The 20,258-nt window shown below is 37.9% G+C and overlaps 1 protein-coding gene across 1 annotated transcript in view; it reads left to right on the plus strand.

The window, feature by feature from the left end:
* The window catches only part of cntnap5b (contactin associated protein family member 5b), a 544,617-nt gene that overhangs the window by 262,601 nt on the left and 261,758 nt on the right, over positions 1-20,258 (plus strand). Inside the window, exon 8 of the mRNA XM_028807238.2 lies at positions 15,720-15,984. Within this exon, the coding sequence (XP_028663071.1) occupies positions 15,720-15,984 (265 nt within the window). The remainder of the gene's footprint in view (positions 1-15,719; positions 15,985-20,258) is intronic.

Here is a 20,258-nt window from a genome sequence, read left to right on the forward strand (position 1 = left end):
CCTCTCGATGTCACGCACAAGCGCAGGCTCCTTCCCCTTCAGAGAGGTGACATTCCCAAGTCCCAAGGTGACATCCCAAGAGCCAGCTTCTGTAGCCGAGGATCGGCCCGCCATGGTCCCCACCTTCGGCCACCACCCAACTCACACTGCACCCAACCTCCTTGGCCCCTCCCATAGGTGGTGAGCCCATGGGAAGGGGGACCCACGTTGCATCTTTGGGCTGTGCCCGGCTGAGCCCCATGGGTGCATTACCCATGGGCAATGTGGTGTAGCTGCTGTTAAATTATCATCTCATCTCACCCTTCCCAGGCATTTTCGTTTTTCTTCTGTATGTCTGTGCACTGTCGATAGCAGCCTAGGCAGCCTTCAGGATAACTTTTCTGATTTTTTATTTTATCACATAGAATTGCATTTTGTTAATCTGTAAGTGAAGGAAGAGAATAGTTTGACCAGAACTGTAAGAAGGCTTACAATCTTGGAGTGTGTCAAAGATTGGCAAGTTCCATTGTATTATGTTGAATAAGCAAGCAGATTGGAAATATTATGCAAATTATAATAAAGAAAAAAGGCAACTTTAAAAATAAATTTGATGTTTTCTCAATTATTACAGATAGTACTTTCCACACAGTGGAATTGATGTGAACCCGAAGCTATTTGTAAACAATGGGTGATGAGATAGACATATCGTATTGTCCAGAACACATCAAAGTAAAGTAGTTAACTTTTCCAAAAAGAGGACAGTGCTCTTTAATGAATCTGTACGCATGGCGGTTGTATTGATTCACAATTCAGCCTGGAGAAAAAAGCCTTTGGAGAAAGTAAAGAGATCAAGCAAACTATATGCTGAAGGCTGCTGTTTCCAAAACAACAAAAAGATGCGTGGCAATTTACTAGCTTCATCAACACGGTGCATGAGCTCTCCCTAATTACACTATAGCTAAATAGTAATTACTCTATAATTATGTAAAGAAACTCATTCTGTCTACTATGACAGTGTCACCACTTGACACTATCTAAGAGCTGAATATCTGAAACAAGTGGTTCAGTCTGGCTTTGAACAAACAGCAAAGAAAACTGAGGGGGAGTGTAACAATACATAAGAATAAAGATATCACTGACTTTTGACAGCCCCGCAATGCAATAGGCAGTGCCAATTCCTGGAATGCATGCACACAGCAATTCTCTTTTTGTCATTCTTTTTCTCTTTCATTTGCCCATCTGACCTTTCTTCACACTTCCAGTGATGACTAAGGCAGTGCTTAGTTGATGCCACATGCTTAAATCTACACATGCTGGTTTCTTTATTTACATTCCCCGCTCATCAGAGCAGCATTACTCTCCTCCAGATATGTGCCTTGTAAGTACGTTTATTGACCCTATAGGTTGCCTGGAGCAGCTTCTCGTGGAGACTTCTATCCACTTGATATTAATACGACAAACTGAACTGTGATTGGATGGCATTGAGTGTCCTCTTGGGTCCACATGACCGAGAGTGGTAGTCCTTTTATCACTCTTGCCAATCACACTGCTCTTGGGTTTTTTTTTCACTATCTTGTGTACCAAATTGCCTATTCTGTGTGTTATACCTTTAGAACAAGGCAGATAGATTTTTTTAATAAGGATCAGAAATGAGAAACTGAGTGAAGTTCATAACCAAAAAGTCAGCCCTATCTTTCGCCAAAGTGCAAAACAGAAACCAAAAAGCACCGTTAAGTAAAGTGAGCTTTTTTTAAATCTAGGCAAAAGATCACAGATGTAAAGTATCTTCATCCAAATCTCAGATGACCCTGGACTGCTTGGTAGTGACCTTTTATACCATTACACTGCTGATGTCAAACTCTTAAAGTTCTGACATTATTACTATAGTAATGTCTTAACAACCACTCCACAAAATGGTGACACACATAAAAAACAAGAAGGTGTCAAAAAAGATGAAAAAAATAAACAAATGTCATTATATGAGGGACGTTCAAAAAGTTTACATATTTTTATATCTTCGTTGGAAACGGTGAAGGTAGGAGTTTTAATTGGTTGTGTCTGCGAGTGTCATGTGACTGACAAAATTGCATCGCAAAGGAAGGTGACTATATAGAAAAGTGTTATAATTTGTTTTGATATTCTTAATAAATAGAGTTAAAATAATTGAGAAAAACTTTTTGAGCGTCCCTCGTATATGTTTTCAAAAAAAAATGTAAGGTGCAAGATTTAGATTAGCATTAAGTTAAAACATAAAATGCAAAAAAAAACTCATTTAAAAAATATGCAATATAAAATTTTAAAAAGCAACCAAATCTTAACACTAGGAATGTGTCTCTAGTAATGCACTTCTGGTTTCTTGAAAAAAAAGCAGGATGGGGCCTGAAACTTCTTAGGTTTTCCATCTCCTTCTTAAGGTTACTCCCAGTATCTCTCGCATAAGGAGGCTGAGTAAATTATACTACTAAAAAACAAATTGTGTAGCTCTCTGGATTACCATCTCTAGTTAAAGGACAGAGATACCAGGACCTTCTCGATCGATGAACACTGTTTCATTCCTATTTGTGCTTAATTGTCTCAAGTAAGATAGGACACCAGTGATTTTGTAAATTGTAAATGTAAATGTCAAATCACCACCATTTTGGGTGGGCAAAATAATGGAAACACCACAGGAAAAAGTAGGTTCATTTGAAATCATGATTACAAATGCAGCTGCATAGGAGAGTCATATTGAGTTAATTGGCAATTAGCAGAATGTGTCAGTTATAAAAGAGGTGTGATAATTACAGCTTTGATATGTTTTATAAGACTTGAGGCAACTTTCAAAGTTCAAAAGAGGCCACCTAGTTAATGCCTGAAATTCAGGGGCTTCAGTCACAAAAAAAAAAAAATGCAAAATTATTTAATGTATCTGGGGAAGCAATCTTCAAAGTAATGACCACATATACCAAACATGGACAAACTGCATCAGCAGCTTGCCCACTGGGACAGACGGGCGTTCACAGAATAGTTACCAATGGTATTGCCTCAAAAATAACCACAGAATTGAATCAGAATATCTATGACACAGTCTCAACAAGAACTATGAGCTACACAAACCTAAAATTAATTCCATAACTTGGTGTAAGTAGCACACAATCTTCAGTTATGAGAAGTGTAAAAATAATTTAGTCTGATGATTCCTGCTTCTCCCTGTCTCCTGCTTCTGGATTGGTTGTCGTTTGGAGAAAGCTAACGAAGGCCTTCAGGGCACAATGTTTGTCGCCGGGTGTTTAACGTGATGGGGGATCCATAATGGTATGGGGAGCCATCCCCATAGGAGTCTGATAATTTTTCTGCAAGATACCAGACATAGACTATTAGGCCATTGTACAGGATAAGATGCACCCTATGGTACAAACACTGCCCCTCATGTCATTCCCCCTATTGCAAGGTGATAATTCTACAATACACCATATTAAAACTATTCCTAGGAATGATTCATGAATACCAAGATGAATTCAAACATCAACTATGGCTTTCTCAAACACCAGATCTAAACATTTTATGAGAAGTTCAAAAGTCCTATCGCACAGAGTAGATCACATACCTCAAAGAACCTGAGGCTTTTCTTCTTGAATATTGGTGAACAGTTCACATCTTGTATGATGACATTCTAGGAGTGACTGAAACTGTTCTAAAAGTCAAGGCTGGCCCTAGCCCTTATTAGATATTTAATATTAACATATTGTTAGATGTTTCTGTTATTTGCACCCTCTGAAAATCGTCAATAAAGAAACATGCCAGGTTACATTTTCCATCAGTGCTGACAGATTCCCCCTTACACACCTGCTGCTCACTACAGCATCAATTCAACCATCCCAACATTCTGAGTCACATTTACTCATAGTTCTTATTGTGAATTAAATTATACTGTATGTGTAAAAGGGGCTTCTGCAGACAGAAATGTTACCTTCTTGCCAATTTAACTAAATTGCCCGGCTCTTACAGCATTCTGAACTTAACACAAGCTTCCTAAGGTTGCATTCATGTATGCTGATTATGTAGGAAAAATTCTGCAAATTGATACTGTATATGTGTTTCTCTTACTGCTACAGTAAGATGAATTGTTTGGAATAAAACTTGGTGCCCTTTCATTTAGAATGCTTCTCCACTAATTCGGCTGCATCATTTTGGCTAAAGTGAGGCAAAGGGATATAGAAAAATCCATGATGCGCCACTGCAGTGTAAGGCTTTCACCACCTGCAAAGACAACTGTTACGACACACTGCTAGTGGCTTCCATCTCCGTTGTAATAAAGACCTATTTGAAACTATTCTGAATAGTAATTTGCAAACTTTGTAAACATTTTCATTAATTAATGGTGCAAGGATAATAGTGAATGATCAAACACACAACACTTTTAAACAATTAGAGCATGAAACTCAGTTTTGTGAACAACTGCATATGCCAGCCACTCGCTTCATTCTTTGGTTCTGCTCTTTACACTGGTGAGCAATTTAAATGTTTGGCTTTTGCAGTTTTTTGAGTGTAGGTTCATTATTTGTCTTTTCAAATTTTTGAAATGCAGATGTGGTGTGTCGGTGTTTCGATGTGGAGGTTTAGATACAAATATTCAAGAGCTGTGATAGCGAATTTTCAGACAGAGAGATTACAAATAGCGAACGACTGGTGTATGGTTAAGTTTTAAAAACCATTAATGCTACTAATATATGAATATGCAGAGCCCGAAACACTTAAAAAACATCAGGAAAGTTGTAGTACTAGGGTATTGTACTGTGTTAGCCATTATGAATGTAGAAAGAAGTCAAGCAAAATGACATATTTTATTGGCTAACTCAAAAGATTACAATATGCAAGCTTTCGAAGCAACACAACAACAACAACAACATTGGAAAAATATATGTCCTAGTATTTGTATAAACACATGGAACTCCAGTTTCTGCATTACATCTTGCCTGAAGAAGGGGCCAGAGTTATCATGAAAGCTTGCATATTGTAATTTCTTTAGTTAGCCAATTAAAGGTGTCATTTTGTGTGATTTCTCACTACATTCAGAGAAAAGCCAAGCAAAATGACACCTTTTATTGGCTAACTAAAAGGATTACAATATGCAAGCTTTCGAGGAACTCAGGCCCCTTCTTCAGGCAGGATGTAATACAGAAACTGGAGTTCCCTGTATTTATATACACACTCTAGGACAAGAAACAACATTGTTAAATCTTTAAATGAGAAATTTTAAATATAAAAAATTAATAGATTCATTCAGGCTAGGGTTAATTTAACAAGAGTGAGAAGAACATTGTATGGTCAAGATCTTTGGATAAGATAACTGTCCACCAAAGTCTTTTAAAGTTTGTAATGAGTTTTTTCAAAACAATGTGGATCTGTAGACAGATTGTCCGTCATTCTGAGAGATGTAAACAGTCCTCATATCTGGCCATAAAACTCTTGTCTTTATTCAAGCCATGTTGTAATGTATTAAATTTTAGCATAAGTTTAACTTCCCATTCTTTTCTCTCTTGATGTGTTTTGAAGTTGCCCATAAGCACTGTGACTTTAAAGTCCCTCTCACAGTGTCCATGGCTGTTGAAGTGGGCCGCTACAGGAACACTTGTGTTGCCGTGCTTGATGTAGAACCTGTGTAAATTCATTCTCTGGCGGAGTGTTTGTCCAGTTTCTCCCACATAGAGTGCAGTGTCAGGACATTTCATGCAGAGAATTAGGTAGACTACATTAGATGATCTGCAAGAAAATGATCCCTTTATGTGATGTTCAAGTCAGCAGTATGGTATAACTATACAGTCTGTATCATAAATGTGGGCACATGTTTTGCATCTTTTCTGTAGGCATGGAGATGTGCCACTTTCTGTTGGTTCACTTAGGGAGCATCTTTCAGCTACATTCAGCAAAGTTGAAAATGCAAAATAATTAATATTTTTGCCATGGTAAATCCAGTCTACGTTCAATAATGCAAAGACAGCATGTCTTGGGCATGTACCCCATTCTTAACCGCAGTGGACACCCAGTGTTAAATGATGATGGAGAATTTACTGGACAGAATGTGATCAGAACAACAAATGGTAATGAAGTAGTAATAGATGGAGTCTATGAACAGCAGAGAATTTTGAAGTAAAGAGCCAGCAAAATTAAAAGAACTGAGTGCTAAGTCAAGATCATATAGACAGAATACATAATACAATCATAAATTATAAATGTGGGAGGCTGCAAAGGAAAAAACATGAAAACGTCTCAGCAAGCAAGAGTGAATGAGAACCAAGAACGGTGAGATCAATTAGTTAAAATAAGCAAAGGCAATATGGTGACAATAACGGAGACACAACAGTAAATGTGTACAGTGTATAATTGGCAGTGGTACTTTCATTAGAACATGTCATAATTGTTCACATAATTTGAGTTGAATATATGCTTTTCACTGAAATTTTTTAATTTCTTGTTCCCCTAACTTCATATTCTTTTAACTTAAAAGAGTATCTAGTTATCACATTATCCACACCATCTAAAATCATTTTCATCCATCCTAGCAGTTTTGAAAAATTAAAGTGATTCCTTATTTAGGATGTACAAAGGCTAGCACATTCATTTCTATAAAGGAGAATGACTGCTGTGATGTTTTATTGTGAAGCTTTTCAGGTATTTCTCTGACTACAGTATAGTACAGTTAATGACAGTAAAGATCACAACTAAGTATGAAATTATATCTTTCTCATGTAAGTCATGAAAGGTTTTCTCCGTTTACCTTCCAAATAAAATTCTCTACTCCAGAGTGCAAAAAGTGATCACATGGTGCAGGGATTCTTAAAATTACATAGATAAACCAAACATTAAATTTCAAAGTATCAAGATCTGGAATTATTTACCTGACAGTTTAAGGGATGAGCCATTCTTTTCCTTTTCTTAGTATCTCATGTAGATATGACCCCAGTTTTGTTAGATATGATTTGTTAGATATGCTGCCAAAAGGTGGTACATTTATAAAACTGCAAAATGATGAATAACCAGTTGAGAAGAGTTAAGGAGAGAATGACCCTTTTCAACATTCACAGCAAAGCATGGCATGATGGGTACCAAGTACCTTTTTAAACACACTAACGGTGTGCTACATAGAAATTGGAAACAGTAAATGTTTACTACTACTAAACATTTACTACTACTAAGGACACTGCATGCCGACGATGTCTGATCAGAAAAAATTATAGAATGAGGTTGGGACATAGGGATAGTGAAAAATGCACTGTCAACACTGTTCATTTACATTTACATTTATTTGCCTTTATCCAAAGAAACATACAAAAGAGGTCAATATAATTGAGTAAACATAAATCTTGGGGGACTGTTTGTGAACAAGTGTAACAGGACAAGGTTACAAAACTGATCACCACAAGTGAAGAATTCAGAAAATACAAGCTAGTTTTAAAACAGAATACAAGCTAGTTACAAAACAGAAATTCGCCAAACAAGAGTGTTTTCTTAAACACATCGAGGGATTCATAACTTTGAATGAAATTGGGCAGGTCGTCCCACCAGCCAGGATCTACATGTGAGAGTCTGGACTAAGATTTGATACCACAAAGTGTTGAAATCACCAGTTGCCATTCAACAGCAGATGTGAGTGGGCAAGGAGGAGCTCAGAATCTCAGGAGTACCTCCATATATATTGGTGCTGACCTGTCGAATACTCTGTAGGAAAATATTAAGCATTTGAACTTAATATTTTCCCCTACATGCAGCCATTGTAATGCTCTGAAAAGAGGAATGACTCATGCCCACCTCTAATGGTTGAACACTAGATATGCTGCTGAATTTTGAATCATCTACAGTGGTTTGGTGACACATGCTGGTATTCCTTCCAACAAAGAGTTGCAATAGTACATACATGACAAAACCAAAGCCTTAACCAAGAGCTATGATACATATTCTGTTAGATACGGTCTGATCTGGCGGATATTGTATAGAGTGAGTCTGCAAGACTGAGAGACAATAGCAACAAAAACAGCTGTTCATCAGCCACTACCCCAAGAATGTGTACTCATTGAAAGGGCCTAGTGAGGAGATGAATAGAAAGGAGTCTCAGCACCAGTCCTTTGGGTACCCCTATGCTTATCTGGTGCACCCTTCATATCTCTCCATACCAGGATACATAGTATAAATTTCCCAAGAGGTACCAAACCACCTGAGGGCAGTACCAGTGGTGTCAAGGTTAGAGAGGGTAGCAAGGAGGATCTGGTTGTTGACCATGTCAGAGTCAGAAGAGAGATCTAGCAGGGTGAGCCATTTATGACACATTGGTAGCCTTAGCCTGCTGTAACGTGTCAAAAACTATAAGTAGAGCCACCTTGGTGGAATGTCATTTTTCAGAAAAACATTTTTCAGTGTTTGTATACATATAAAAATGTATTTCCTGAACCTCCCCTCCTGGCATATAGACAACCACCAAACCTTCAACAATTAATTGTCCGAGGCTCCCTAAGTGAACCAACAGAAAATGGCACATCTCCATGCCTACAGAAAAGATGCAAAACATGTGCCCACATCTATGATACAGACCGTATAGTTATACCACACTGCCGACTTGAACATCACATCAAGGGATCATTTTCCTGCAGATCATCTAATGTAGTCTACCTAATTTTCTGCATGAAATGTCCTGACACTGCACTCTATGTGGGAGAAACTGGACAAACACTCCGCCAGAGAATGAACTTACACAGGTTCCACATTAAACATGGCAACACAGATGTTCCTGTGGCGGCCCACTTCAACAGCCATGGACACTATGAGAGGGACTTTAAGGTCACAGTGCTTATGGGCAACTTCAAAACACAGCAAGAAAGAAAAGAATGGGAAGTTAAACTCATGCTAAAATTTAATACTTTACAACATGGATTGAATAAAGACAAGAGTTTTATGGCCAGATATGAGGATTGTTTACATCTCTCAGAATGACAGACAACCTGTCTACAGACCCACATTGTTTTGAAAAAACTCATTACAAACTTCAAAAGACTTTGTTGGACAGTTATCTTATCCAGAGATCTTGACAATACATTGTTCTTTTCTCTCTTGCTAAATTAACCCTAGCCTGAATGAATCTATTAATTTTTTACGTTCAAAATCTCTCAATTAAATATTTACCAATGTTGTTTCTTGTCCTAGAGTGTGTATATAAACATAGGAAACTTCAGTTTCTGTATTACATCTTGCTTGAAGAAGGGGCCTGAGTTGCCTCGAAAGCTTGCATATTGTAATCTTTCTAGTTAGCCAATAAAAGGTGTCATTTTGCTTGGCTTTTGACTAATTAGGATAAAGCAATCTCTGCTGTAGAAGAAAGAAAAAGACTTGGTTAGAAACAACATGTACCAATGTTTTGGGTAGAAAGGATAGGAGAATCACTGACCTGTAATGAACTATTCTGGGTTGAGAGTGGGCTTCTTGAGGAGAGGAGTTACCAGAGAGGTAGTGATGAGAATTGACTGCTGATGATAGGCACCTTTTCCTGACAAAAGGTTACAAAATCATCAGCAGTCAAGGAGGTTGAGGGTGGAGGTGGTGGAGGGTTGAGGAGAGAAGTGTAAGCAGAAAACAAGCCACGAGTATCAAAAGTGCTGCTAATGTTGTTTTAAAAGAAATGTACCTTAGAACTGATAGAAGCAGAGGAGAAGGATAGTAGAAAAGATTAATACCTGTCCAAGTCAGCCTGTGCCTCCATTTCCTTTCAGCTGTCCTAAGCCATATCCATAGAATGCTTAGAGCCTCAGAAAGCCATCGGCAGGAGGATCTTTCACATGCAGGCCTAGTGAGTATAGTATCAAAGGAAGAGGACAATGCTGAGCATAGGGAATCAATGGCAGCAATGGTGTCAAGAGACGTGACATGGTCAGGAGAAGGCTTAGCAAACAGGAGTTCTGCTTGACAGGAGGTTCGCTGTTTGCCTCATCTTAATATATTTATACATTACCATTTGCTTATATGATTCCTATAAGGAGCATTAAGAACCTCCTCTCTCTTTGTTTCCAAATATTTACTGCATTGTGCTTTACTGTTTTATTGAATTGTGTTTTAGTAAAAAAAATAGTTTATTTTAATTTAATGTCTGTAAATGAGCATTGTGTATTTGTTAGCTGGAATTATAAGTGACACGTTATTCTGGAATCATTTTAATTTACATAGGGCCAAGGGGAGGTAGAGCTTATCTCAACAGCATGAATCCATTCTGAACTGGTCACTAGTCCATTACAGGACCCATTCATAGACTGGACAATTTTAACTCACAAGCAGCTTTGGGATGTGGGGTGAAAACTGAAGTATCTGAACAAATCTCTGATGCAGACTTGGGGATAAGACATCAACATCTCACACATTTAGTGGATCTGTAAGGCAGAAAGATTCACCAACCACTAAATTAAAATACATGAAATTAAAGAATCAGTAGAATTTATCACAGGAATGTGTTCACTTTTTTCTACTCTTTGCGATCTGTTTCAAAAGACAAATACTCTTTTCTGTAGCATTCTCCTTAAAGTAGTGACATCGCTACTGTCAGTAAAGTGCTAAGCAGCAGGCACAATATGGCAATCATCTAGGCTTAATGTCTGGGCTAAAATAATTCAGTAACAAGGAAGAAATCGTATTCCGTTTGCAGCAAACAGAAAGTGCAAAGCATGTGGATCAGCTTTTCATTACATTAAAGGCAGCCTCACATCTCATCTTCTTTCCAATATTAAACAAATGGAGCCATCTTGCTAAATCGCTGCATGTAGTGAGGGATTTATGCTTTTCTAGATTACTTGAGATGTATTCTTCACAGGAAGGAGGCAGCACATGATGGGATCTCTGCTGAGCTAGCCTCTGTATTCGAGAAACAACCCTGCGATTAATTATCCAGCACTGCTGATCCTCCGTGTCATATTTCGAAAAGGTCTGTACCCTTTCCCAGCAGACACAAAAAATAATGCAATAATAGATTGGATAGCGTTAAGCTAGTTGAATAATATACCTACTACTTAAGTGTATTTTATTCAACAGTTGTGGATGATAGGACTGAAATAAGTAAGTGCCCTAATGGGAAAGATACGCTAATAAGGTTCATTCATCCTTATTCCCAGTTGTCCTTTGCTGACCTGCAGAAATGGCTAATTTCAGTTTCAGATAGAACTGACTGTTAGCAATCTCGTGAAGCATGACATCCCCCAGGAGACTGATTCCCGAATAAATATATTTTATCAAATCAACAGAGTAGAGCAGCACACTTTTAGAATAGTATATTTATCTTCATTATAGCCTGTAGATGCTTTATTTCTTTTCTTTCCCAAAATGTCATGTAGCAAGCAAACAGGCAGTTGGCATTTCTTTTTAGGATCCTGCCTGAATGTAATCCACACACGGTAAACACATGAGGCCAAACTGGCACTATGAAAGGCATGCAGAAAACTCAATTACAAGGCCTGCCAGTGAAGATCGAATTCAATGTCAATGCCAAGAAAACCAAGAAGACGATTTGTGTGCTGAGTTAGCAAAGGTCAAGCCTGTTGAGTGAAAATGGATGGCAGAAGTCGAGCATTAATTACTGGAAAGAAGCTCACTTTGTTTAGTTTACCCTTCAACCGCACTCTATATTATAATATAATTGTTCTCTGTATCAATCTCTGGAGGAGATCGGCTCCCTGTCCTTCTAGACCAAGATTTCATGTGTTAATTATGTAGTTACAGATATAACCTGTACACCTCTAGAGGTCCAGTACAGCTTTCATTACTGACCTTTGGTACTGTTTAGGTGAGCTATTCTTCATTTTTAATTGACTGCCTTATGCATATGGGGAGCAAAATTATTATTTAATAATATATTGAAATGCAGTAAAGAGATTACTAAATCAATTTAAGATATCTTCATAAACTTAGTTTAAAGATGACTTCAAATAACTTGCAGACACCTTCAAATTGTCTTAATATATCTTTCAGATATTTTAAAATCTTTGATTTGTCAACACTTTGTTATTTTTCAAGAGAGAAAAGGGGGAACAATGAGATAAGAAAAATGCAACATTAAAAAGAGAATAAAGATCTCATGCCACTGGTGCTCCCCACACCCCATCCCATTAAACCTAATTTAAAATATCTTTAAATATAAATGTGCCTCTCCAAAGTATTATTTAACACAGATACTGATGTGTATTATTAAGTTATTTACAGATATTTGTAAAAGACCTCCTGTACATTAAAGCATGTTTGGACCTGGCCAGTACTTGGATGGGAGACCAACCAGGAAAAGCTTGGGTTGCTGCTGGAAGAGGTGTTGGCACTTACTCTGTGATCTGAATGGGGATCCCAATGCCCCAGTGTAGTGATGGGGATTCTGTGCTATAAAAATGGCACCGCCCTTCAGATGAGACGTAAAACCGAGGTCTTGAATCTCTGTGGTCATAAAAGATCCCTGGGTATCCTTCATAAAGAGTAGGGTGTATCCCAATGTCCTGGTCATGGCCTAGTCATTCTGGTCCTCCAATCATCCTCTGTCTCTAATTAACTAACTGTGTCTCACCCCTTCACTACCTAAGTGCTAATGTGTGGTGAGCATACTGGCACAAAATGGCTCCTGTCGTAATCATCCGCGTGGATTATGCACATTAGTGGTGGTTGAAGTGGCTCCCCACTTACTGTGTGAAGTGCTTTGAGTAATGAGAAAAGTGCTACATAAATGTAAAGAATTATTATTATTATATAAATAATTTACTCATAAAGAGATTTATTGGAAAATGTTGTACTTCCATTTCAACCAAATTGACAAAAGTAACCATTTTTTTATTTTTTAAGAGATAAAAGAGATGAACTAGATAATGAAAGTGCAACATCAAAAAGAGAATAAAGTCCTAATCCCACCAGTGCCCCACTGGCGCTGGGTCTTCTTACTGTGAGCCATCAGCACTACTACTTTGCCAATGTGCCGCATTATGAATAATGACACTTGGTATACACTTTTATGCTTAGAAGTGCATACATTCTGTACTGAGATACTGCTCTGCAAAAAAAAAGAAAAAAAGAACAACTTCACAATTTTAGCTAATATTTGATTTTCTTGATAAACATATCACAAAATAAATAAATGGTTTAGTCTTAAATGTCCCAAGCAAACATGGAGGCAGTAGGAAAGTACCTGTAGAGTATAATGATTAGCAAAAACAAACAATTCAATAAAGTAAACAAAGCACATGCTTACGGTGATGTCACATTATATGACTTGTAGTCATGGGGGATGTCAGATGTACCTACTGCAGTTGTTGATCTTGTTTCTGGACTATGTCAGTTTAAACAACTGAAAATCTTTTCTCATACTGACTGATTGCCTTCCAGCATAGTTATGCTCACTCCTTTCTCTGACAGCCAATAACGTGCTGCCTGATGGAGCTGGAGCTGTTCAGCTGGACCATTCTCTTTTTTCCATTCTGTTGTGGTATGTAAAACGCGAGACATCACAAAGATGTGCTTCTCTTCTGCTTGTGAAATCCAAAACACCTGCATTCCTTATTCCTTGTTGCTGAATTATATTAATTGTACTTCTGGATGAGCATTTATTACTTGTCACTTCTCATGCACACAGATCCCACCCCACGTCTAAAGACACAATCAAACCTGCTCGATTAATGTCACTAACTGTGAAACTTTAAACTGTCATGATGGATGCTGGGAAAGCAAATGTTTGGTTGGATGCACACTGTATTTAGCGGTTAATACTAAAAAGGAAGTGGAATTTATCACATGCTGAAAAGATTCGGTACAGTAAGATATATCATATTTTTCTAAAATCGTAGCAAGGTGCTTGCATATTTACTTAATTATTTAAAGGGCATTTGGTAAAAAGCCAGATTTTCTTCTGGGGACAAATAAAGTCCCATCTATCTATCTATCTATCTATCTATCTATCTATCTATCTATCTATCTATCTATCTATCTATCTATCTATCTATCTATCTATCTATCTATCTATCTATCTATCTATCTATCATAGAATCTTGATATCTTAACTTTCTAATATAGTTTAACTTTCTTATAGCTTTCCGTGATAAGAATCTCCATGTCTTTACATCGCACTCAGCACAAAGATACTTGTACATCATTTTCAAATATTTTTTGACCACTTCAGGTCCATTAAAGACATTTTTAAATCATTTATTAATATCTCTAAATCACTTCTTACATCATTAAAGAAATCTTTAAATATGTTTAGATAGGTTTAAATGATTCCTCTGCATATATTATCTTTAATGTACTTCATTTCAATAAACTTTATGAAGACATCATCAAGTTAATTACAGATACCATTAAATCATTTCCAGCTCATTTAACAATATCTAATTATTTAAGGAAGTCTTAAGTTACTTCATCTCCATATCATGATATCCTAAAATGATTTATATTTTTAAATTGTCCTGTGCATTATCTTCAGATAATTTCATGTATCCATATACAGTAGTAGTGTTTAGAAGGGCAAGCTGAGGCCCCAAGTAACAGAAGATTTGTTTATTTGTGAGTAGAAAAAATTTTAAAGGGCTTTTGAAATTGTTTTTTAACACATTAATAGTACAAAACCAAACTGCAAGTATAAAATCCACATTTTTTTTTCCTAAAAGCTACTTGAGTGCTAAAGTTTTGACACTTTGTTGTGTGCACAGCCTTTTTATAGCAGAACTGTGCTGCCGGCATGCATTGAGATCACTTACATTTCATTGGCCAACAATGTGTCATGTCCTAAACCACAATCGGAACTGCACTTAAGAAGCAAATGAAAAACCCGAACAACAGGAAATTAAAAATTAAAAACACCTCAAAACAAATGGAAACTTCAACACTTAACTACCAAGGTGTTTCCTGACCATAACATGATAAAAAGTGATAACCACCAAAAATAATAAACCACTCAGCCATGTATTCCTGACAGATAAAGCACCTCTTGTGCATTTAATGATATCTTTAATGATTTACAGGCACGTCTATCAAAACCATATAACGATATCTCAGAATGAATTATTGCTGTGCATTTAAAGCTATCTTTAAATTAAATGCAAATATTTTAAATGGCCTCCTCTCTGTTTCATGTTATTTTTATCTTAATTACAGGCATTTTTTAAACAATTTAAATGTATCATAAGGAAAATGTAGGAGATTTACTATGTTTTTGTGTGATTCTATCAAGAGTAGTGTTTATGTCAGTCAGATGAAGCTATAGGTGGATGGTAGCTCTGGATCTGAGGTTTTGAAGAAAAATCTGTTGTTAATAGTTAAAAATCTTTAATTCAAAAATAGTATTCAAAAGTCATATTTTGTGTTGGTGTTGTGGTGTTTTTAACATGGGAAATTAGTATTTGCCCATTAGTTAAATATCCCGGTAAGTGATAAGTTGTCATTTCTGCTCTGTTAAAGCTTTTGTTTTCTTTTCCTTTACAGAGAGAACTACTCATTGTACTGTTCCACCGATATTATAATAAAATTAATAGCAACATGTATCCCTTCAATTTGCTGCTTCCTTTCAGGCCCTTATCATAAGATCATCACATTAATTATAGCATTGGTTATATGAGCTAATTTCTTAATGTCATGCATGATTTAGTCAGCAAATTTAACTAATTATGCAAATACTCAAATATTGTGTATATTTTAGAACGCCAAGTGATAAGATATGTATCAAGTGTGAAAAGTCATGATTTGTTAATAATCTTTCTCTCTGGCAGGGCAATGTGACATTTTCGTGTTCAAATCCCCGGATTACACCTGTGACATTCCTCAGCCATGCCAGCAGCTATCTGTTGCTACCTAGCGAGTCTCTGCCAGAAGGCCTGACAGTCCGCTTCCAGTTTCGCACTTGGAATCGCGATGGACTGTTGCTTCACACGCATGTATTACCAAAATCAGAAAGCTTACTTCTCTACCTCAGCAGCGGCAGGCTGAAACTCACTCACCAGAAATCAGTGCTTGACAAAATGGAAATCACTACAGGTGAGTCTTTGAAGGCGTTTGCTTACTTGGTTAATTACTGTTAGAAGGGTCTGATGAACAGCCAACGTCAGGCCCATTCACATGCCCTAATGTTTTTTTTGGGGGAAATCCAGTGACTGTTTCTCTATTACCTCACCATTTTGTCCTGTGGTTTGATTTAGACTTAAAATAAAATAAAATTTACATTCAAAATTGGTGTTGTGATAATTCATTAAAACAAAGCAAAGGCTTCACCTGATAGCTACAGTCCTATATGCTGCACAAACTATGCATTCTTCTATAATATATAATGTAAACTTGACTATAAAAAAGGAGATTATTATAAAAAGTTGTGATGGAATTCTCCAAGACACTTGTTTTGCAGTTTCATCTGTTGAGGTTCAATCTGTGGGGGTTATCATGATCTTCTTACGTCTCATGTTATTTTCTGTAGGTGTCAGTAAATTTCTGCTTAGTTCTGACAAGTGTGTGAGTGTATGCATGTGTGCCATGAGAGTATCTGGTGGTCAAGTTTAAATGCAGTTGACATGCTGATTCTTTCAATTTTAAATTACAGTTTTTTACATAATGGTGTGTTAGATTAATTGCAGTATATAAAAGTAGTAATATGAGGAAGTGTGTGTGCGTATGAAGGACTAGGCCCTTCAATGTACCGTTCTGTGAGTTGGATTACTGTATGCAGTTTTATGAATGTATCAAGTAATTGTGTGTAGTGTATTTGTGAGAGCATTTACAGTATATCTCATTTAGAGATGGATCCTTCCTTGTGACACTCAGAGCTTGGATCAAGTTGATTATAAGTGCTTAAGAACATAAGTTTTGATAAGAACTGGCCATTCAGCCCAACATTGTCTATCAATCTCTTCCTATAAATGAAAAAAAAAAGCTCTCCATTCAAGATTTGATGGTCCCCAAGGTAATTTTACCTACTATGCTGCATTATAACTTATTCCATGTATCTATTGCTCTCAGTTAAGAAATATTTTCAATGGTTTGTGTGAAATTTATCCTTAATCAACTTCCAACCATGCCTCTTTTTAATTAAAACATGAAACCTGCATCCTGGAAAGTTTGGCCTATAATGATGTATTATTGAAAAAATATATATAATATGTCCCACTCTCCATACGTTGTAAACTTGTGATATACTTTGTGAAAAGAAGAGCATCGACACACACAAAAAGGTTTGGGGCAGCCACCCATATATTCTCCTTGGCTGCAAATGGGTTTGTTTAGCGCACTCATGTGCATTGGTTTGAGTCAGTCAGTCAGTCAGTCATTGTCCAACCCGCTATATCCTAACTACAGGGTCACAGGGGTCTGCTGGAGCAAATCCCAGCCAGCACAGGGAGCAAGGCAGGAATAAACAAAACAAACAGGGCGCCAGCCACCACAGGACACACACACCCACACACCAAGCACACACTAGGGACAATTTAGGATCGCCAATGCACCTAACCTGCATGTCTTTGAACTGTGGGAGGAAACCGGAGCACCCAGAGGAAACCTACACAGACACAGGAGAACATGCAAACTCCGCGCAGGGAGGACCTGGGAAGAGAACCCAGGTCTCCTAACTGTGAGGCAGCAGCACTACCACTGTGCCTCAGTGCCACCCCATTGGTTTGAGTCCTGAATCAAACTGATGTGCTGAAGAAATGATGGCAGCTTTATAGGCCAAAACCAGAAGTGATGTCGTCCATGGCCGGAATTGGAAGTGACACTGCCTGTGGCACTGGAACCAGAAGTAACATTGTTCATGGCTCCAGAACCAGACGTGACATCATTGGTGGTGCGTCTGGTAGGTTTTCTCATATTTGGCCTACAGAGATAACAGAAGTGGGATTAGTGCACCCTGACACCACCTGGCCTGGCGGGTAATTACCTTGACTTGGTCTGCTCAGCTTCCTCCTACTCGCACATGTGTGACAACTTTAAAGGATAATGATCTTGTCGTTAAGAGAATGAACATCTGCCCCTCTAAATGAGGGCAAGACAGCCATTATGCAGAGTATCCTGTTGTTGCCATAGGGAAATATACAGCATTTGTCTTGAGGGTTTTAAGGTGATACCTGATTTCAGTTATGAACCTGACAGTAACTCTAGGAAGAGAGAAGGCTGCCACTAGAACTAAGGATAGCAGGTGATCTCATTTGCTGAGAGTGCTGGATGTGAGAAAGTAAGTTGATTTATTAGCGGCTTAGTTGCTCTAATTAACAGGTAAAATGGCTATTACTTAGGCAGCTTGCCTAACTTGGCAAAATATATTTTTTTCTAAAACATTAGGTGCCTTTCACTTATGGTGTCCACTGACTTAAAGAACAATATGACAAGTTCTGATTTATTAAAGCAGTTTTGGGCTAGAAACTCTTCATTTACATTAGAAGTGTAGTATCATTGTATAAAATATTAGAATGTGTATTATCTGTTAAGTTCCTGTGTTAGTATTCCAGAAACATGCCATGGTTTAACCAGGATTTCAAAGTCTATATAGTTTAAAACTGACTAAAAATTCTATTTGAAATTCAATGGAGGACATAAAATAATTAATATCCTATAAAATGTCATATTTTGATAATTGGTGGGATATTAAATCGAAATATGGTTTTCCTTAGGGGTGTGCACTGGTTGGAGCTGCTGACTTGTGAATTTAGCTTGAAGGGTTAAATCTCTGCACTTGTTCTAGTATTTAACAAGCATCTCAGAATTACGCCTAGGAACTGCACTAAAACTCTGACTAGAAGCTTATGAGAAGCAGTTATGAAGAATCCCACTCTGTCTTCCGGCAAGGAGTAGAAGGTCACCTTTGAGAACGAATGCCATTACGATTTTATGGCACGCCGAGCTGCTCATAATGATGTTTTGTAGGTTCCTGATGTTTTGTAGTTTTATCACCACAAAAATATGATAACAATAAAAATAATATTCAAAGAAGTAGGAGGAGAAGAAGACATAATATCACATCCACTTCAGAAGAGGTCATCCACCTGAAGCTAAGCATGTTCAGACCTGAACAGTACTTGAATCGGAAACCATCTAGGGCAGCTTGGGTTGCTGCTGGAAGAGGTGTTGGTGAAGCCAGCAAAGAGCATTAACCTTGTGGTCTGAATGTGGGTCCCAGTGTACTGCTTGGTAGACTCTGTCTTTTAGATGAGACGTAAAACCAAGGTCCTGACTCTCTGTGATCATAAAAAATCCCTAGGCATCCTTAGTAAAGAGCAGTTTGTTTCCCAATGTCCAGTCTAAATTGCCTTCCATGGCCTGGTCATTCTGGCCCCCTAATCATTCTATGTCTAACTGCCTCTCACCCCTTCACCTAAGAGCTAATGTGTGGTGAGCATACTAGCACAAAATGGCTCATGTCGTATCATCCAGGTGGATTCTGCACATTAGTGGTGGTTGAAGTGGCTCCCCACTCACAATGAAAAGAGCTTTGAGTACTGGCAACTTTTGGAGAGGATGGAGTGGATTTTTCATGATGGCATCCAATTTTGCCACCATCCTCTTTTGTACAACAGCTTTAAGTGTTTCCAGGGTTCACCCTGTGATAGAGAAGGCTTTCATGATAAGTTTGTTCAGACATTGTGTTTCTTTTGTGCTGAAGTTGCTTCCCCAGAAGACCACAGTGTAGAACAACACACTGGCTACTATGGTCTGTTAGAATATTTAATTTCCAGCAGCTTGCTGCACACATCAAAATACCTGAGTCTCTTTAGCAAGTACAGCCTGCTCTGGCCCTTCTGTCAGACCAGTCCAATTTGTTGTTTCTGTGAATCCCCAAGGTACTGGTAGCTCTGCATCACTTCCATGTCCTGCCCCTGGATGGTGACTGGTCTCAGAGGCTCCTTGGCACAACTGAAGCCCACCACCAGCTCTTCAATCTTGTCGATGTTGAGTTATAAGTTTTTGTACCTGTACCACAAAACAAAATCCTCAAGTTCAGGAGTAGGAGACTAGACAGGGTTGAGGTAAAGATGAACGGAGTAACATACAGAGATATCCTTAATGAAAACCTGCTCCAGAGTACAGTGCACCTCAGACTGAGCAAAAGGTTCACCTTCCAATAGGACAATGACCCTGAGCACAAAACAAAGACAACACAAATGTGGCTTAGGGTCACTTCTGTGAATGTTCTTGAGTGGCCCAAACAGAGCCCTGACTTAAACCCAATCTATCTATCTAGGCGGAGTGGTGGCTCTGAGGCTAGAGCTCTGTACTAGTAATCGGAAGGTTGCGGGTTTGAATCCCGTAAACGCCAATAGGGACTCTGCTCT

This window comes from Erpetoichthys calabaricus, chromosome 8, assembly GCF_900747795.2.
Source record: "Erpetoichthys calabaricus chromosome 8, fErpCal1.3, whole genome shotgun sequence".
Lineage (NCBI taxonomy): Eukaryota > Metazoa > Chordata > Cladistia > Polypteriformes > Polypteridae > Erpetoichthys > Erpetoichthys calabaricus.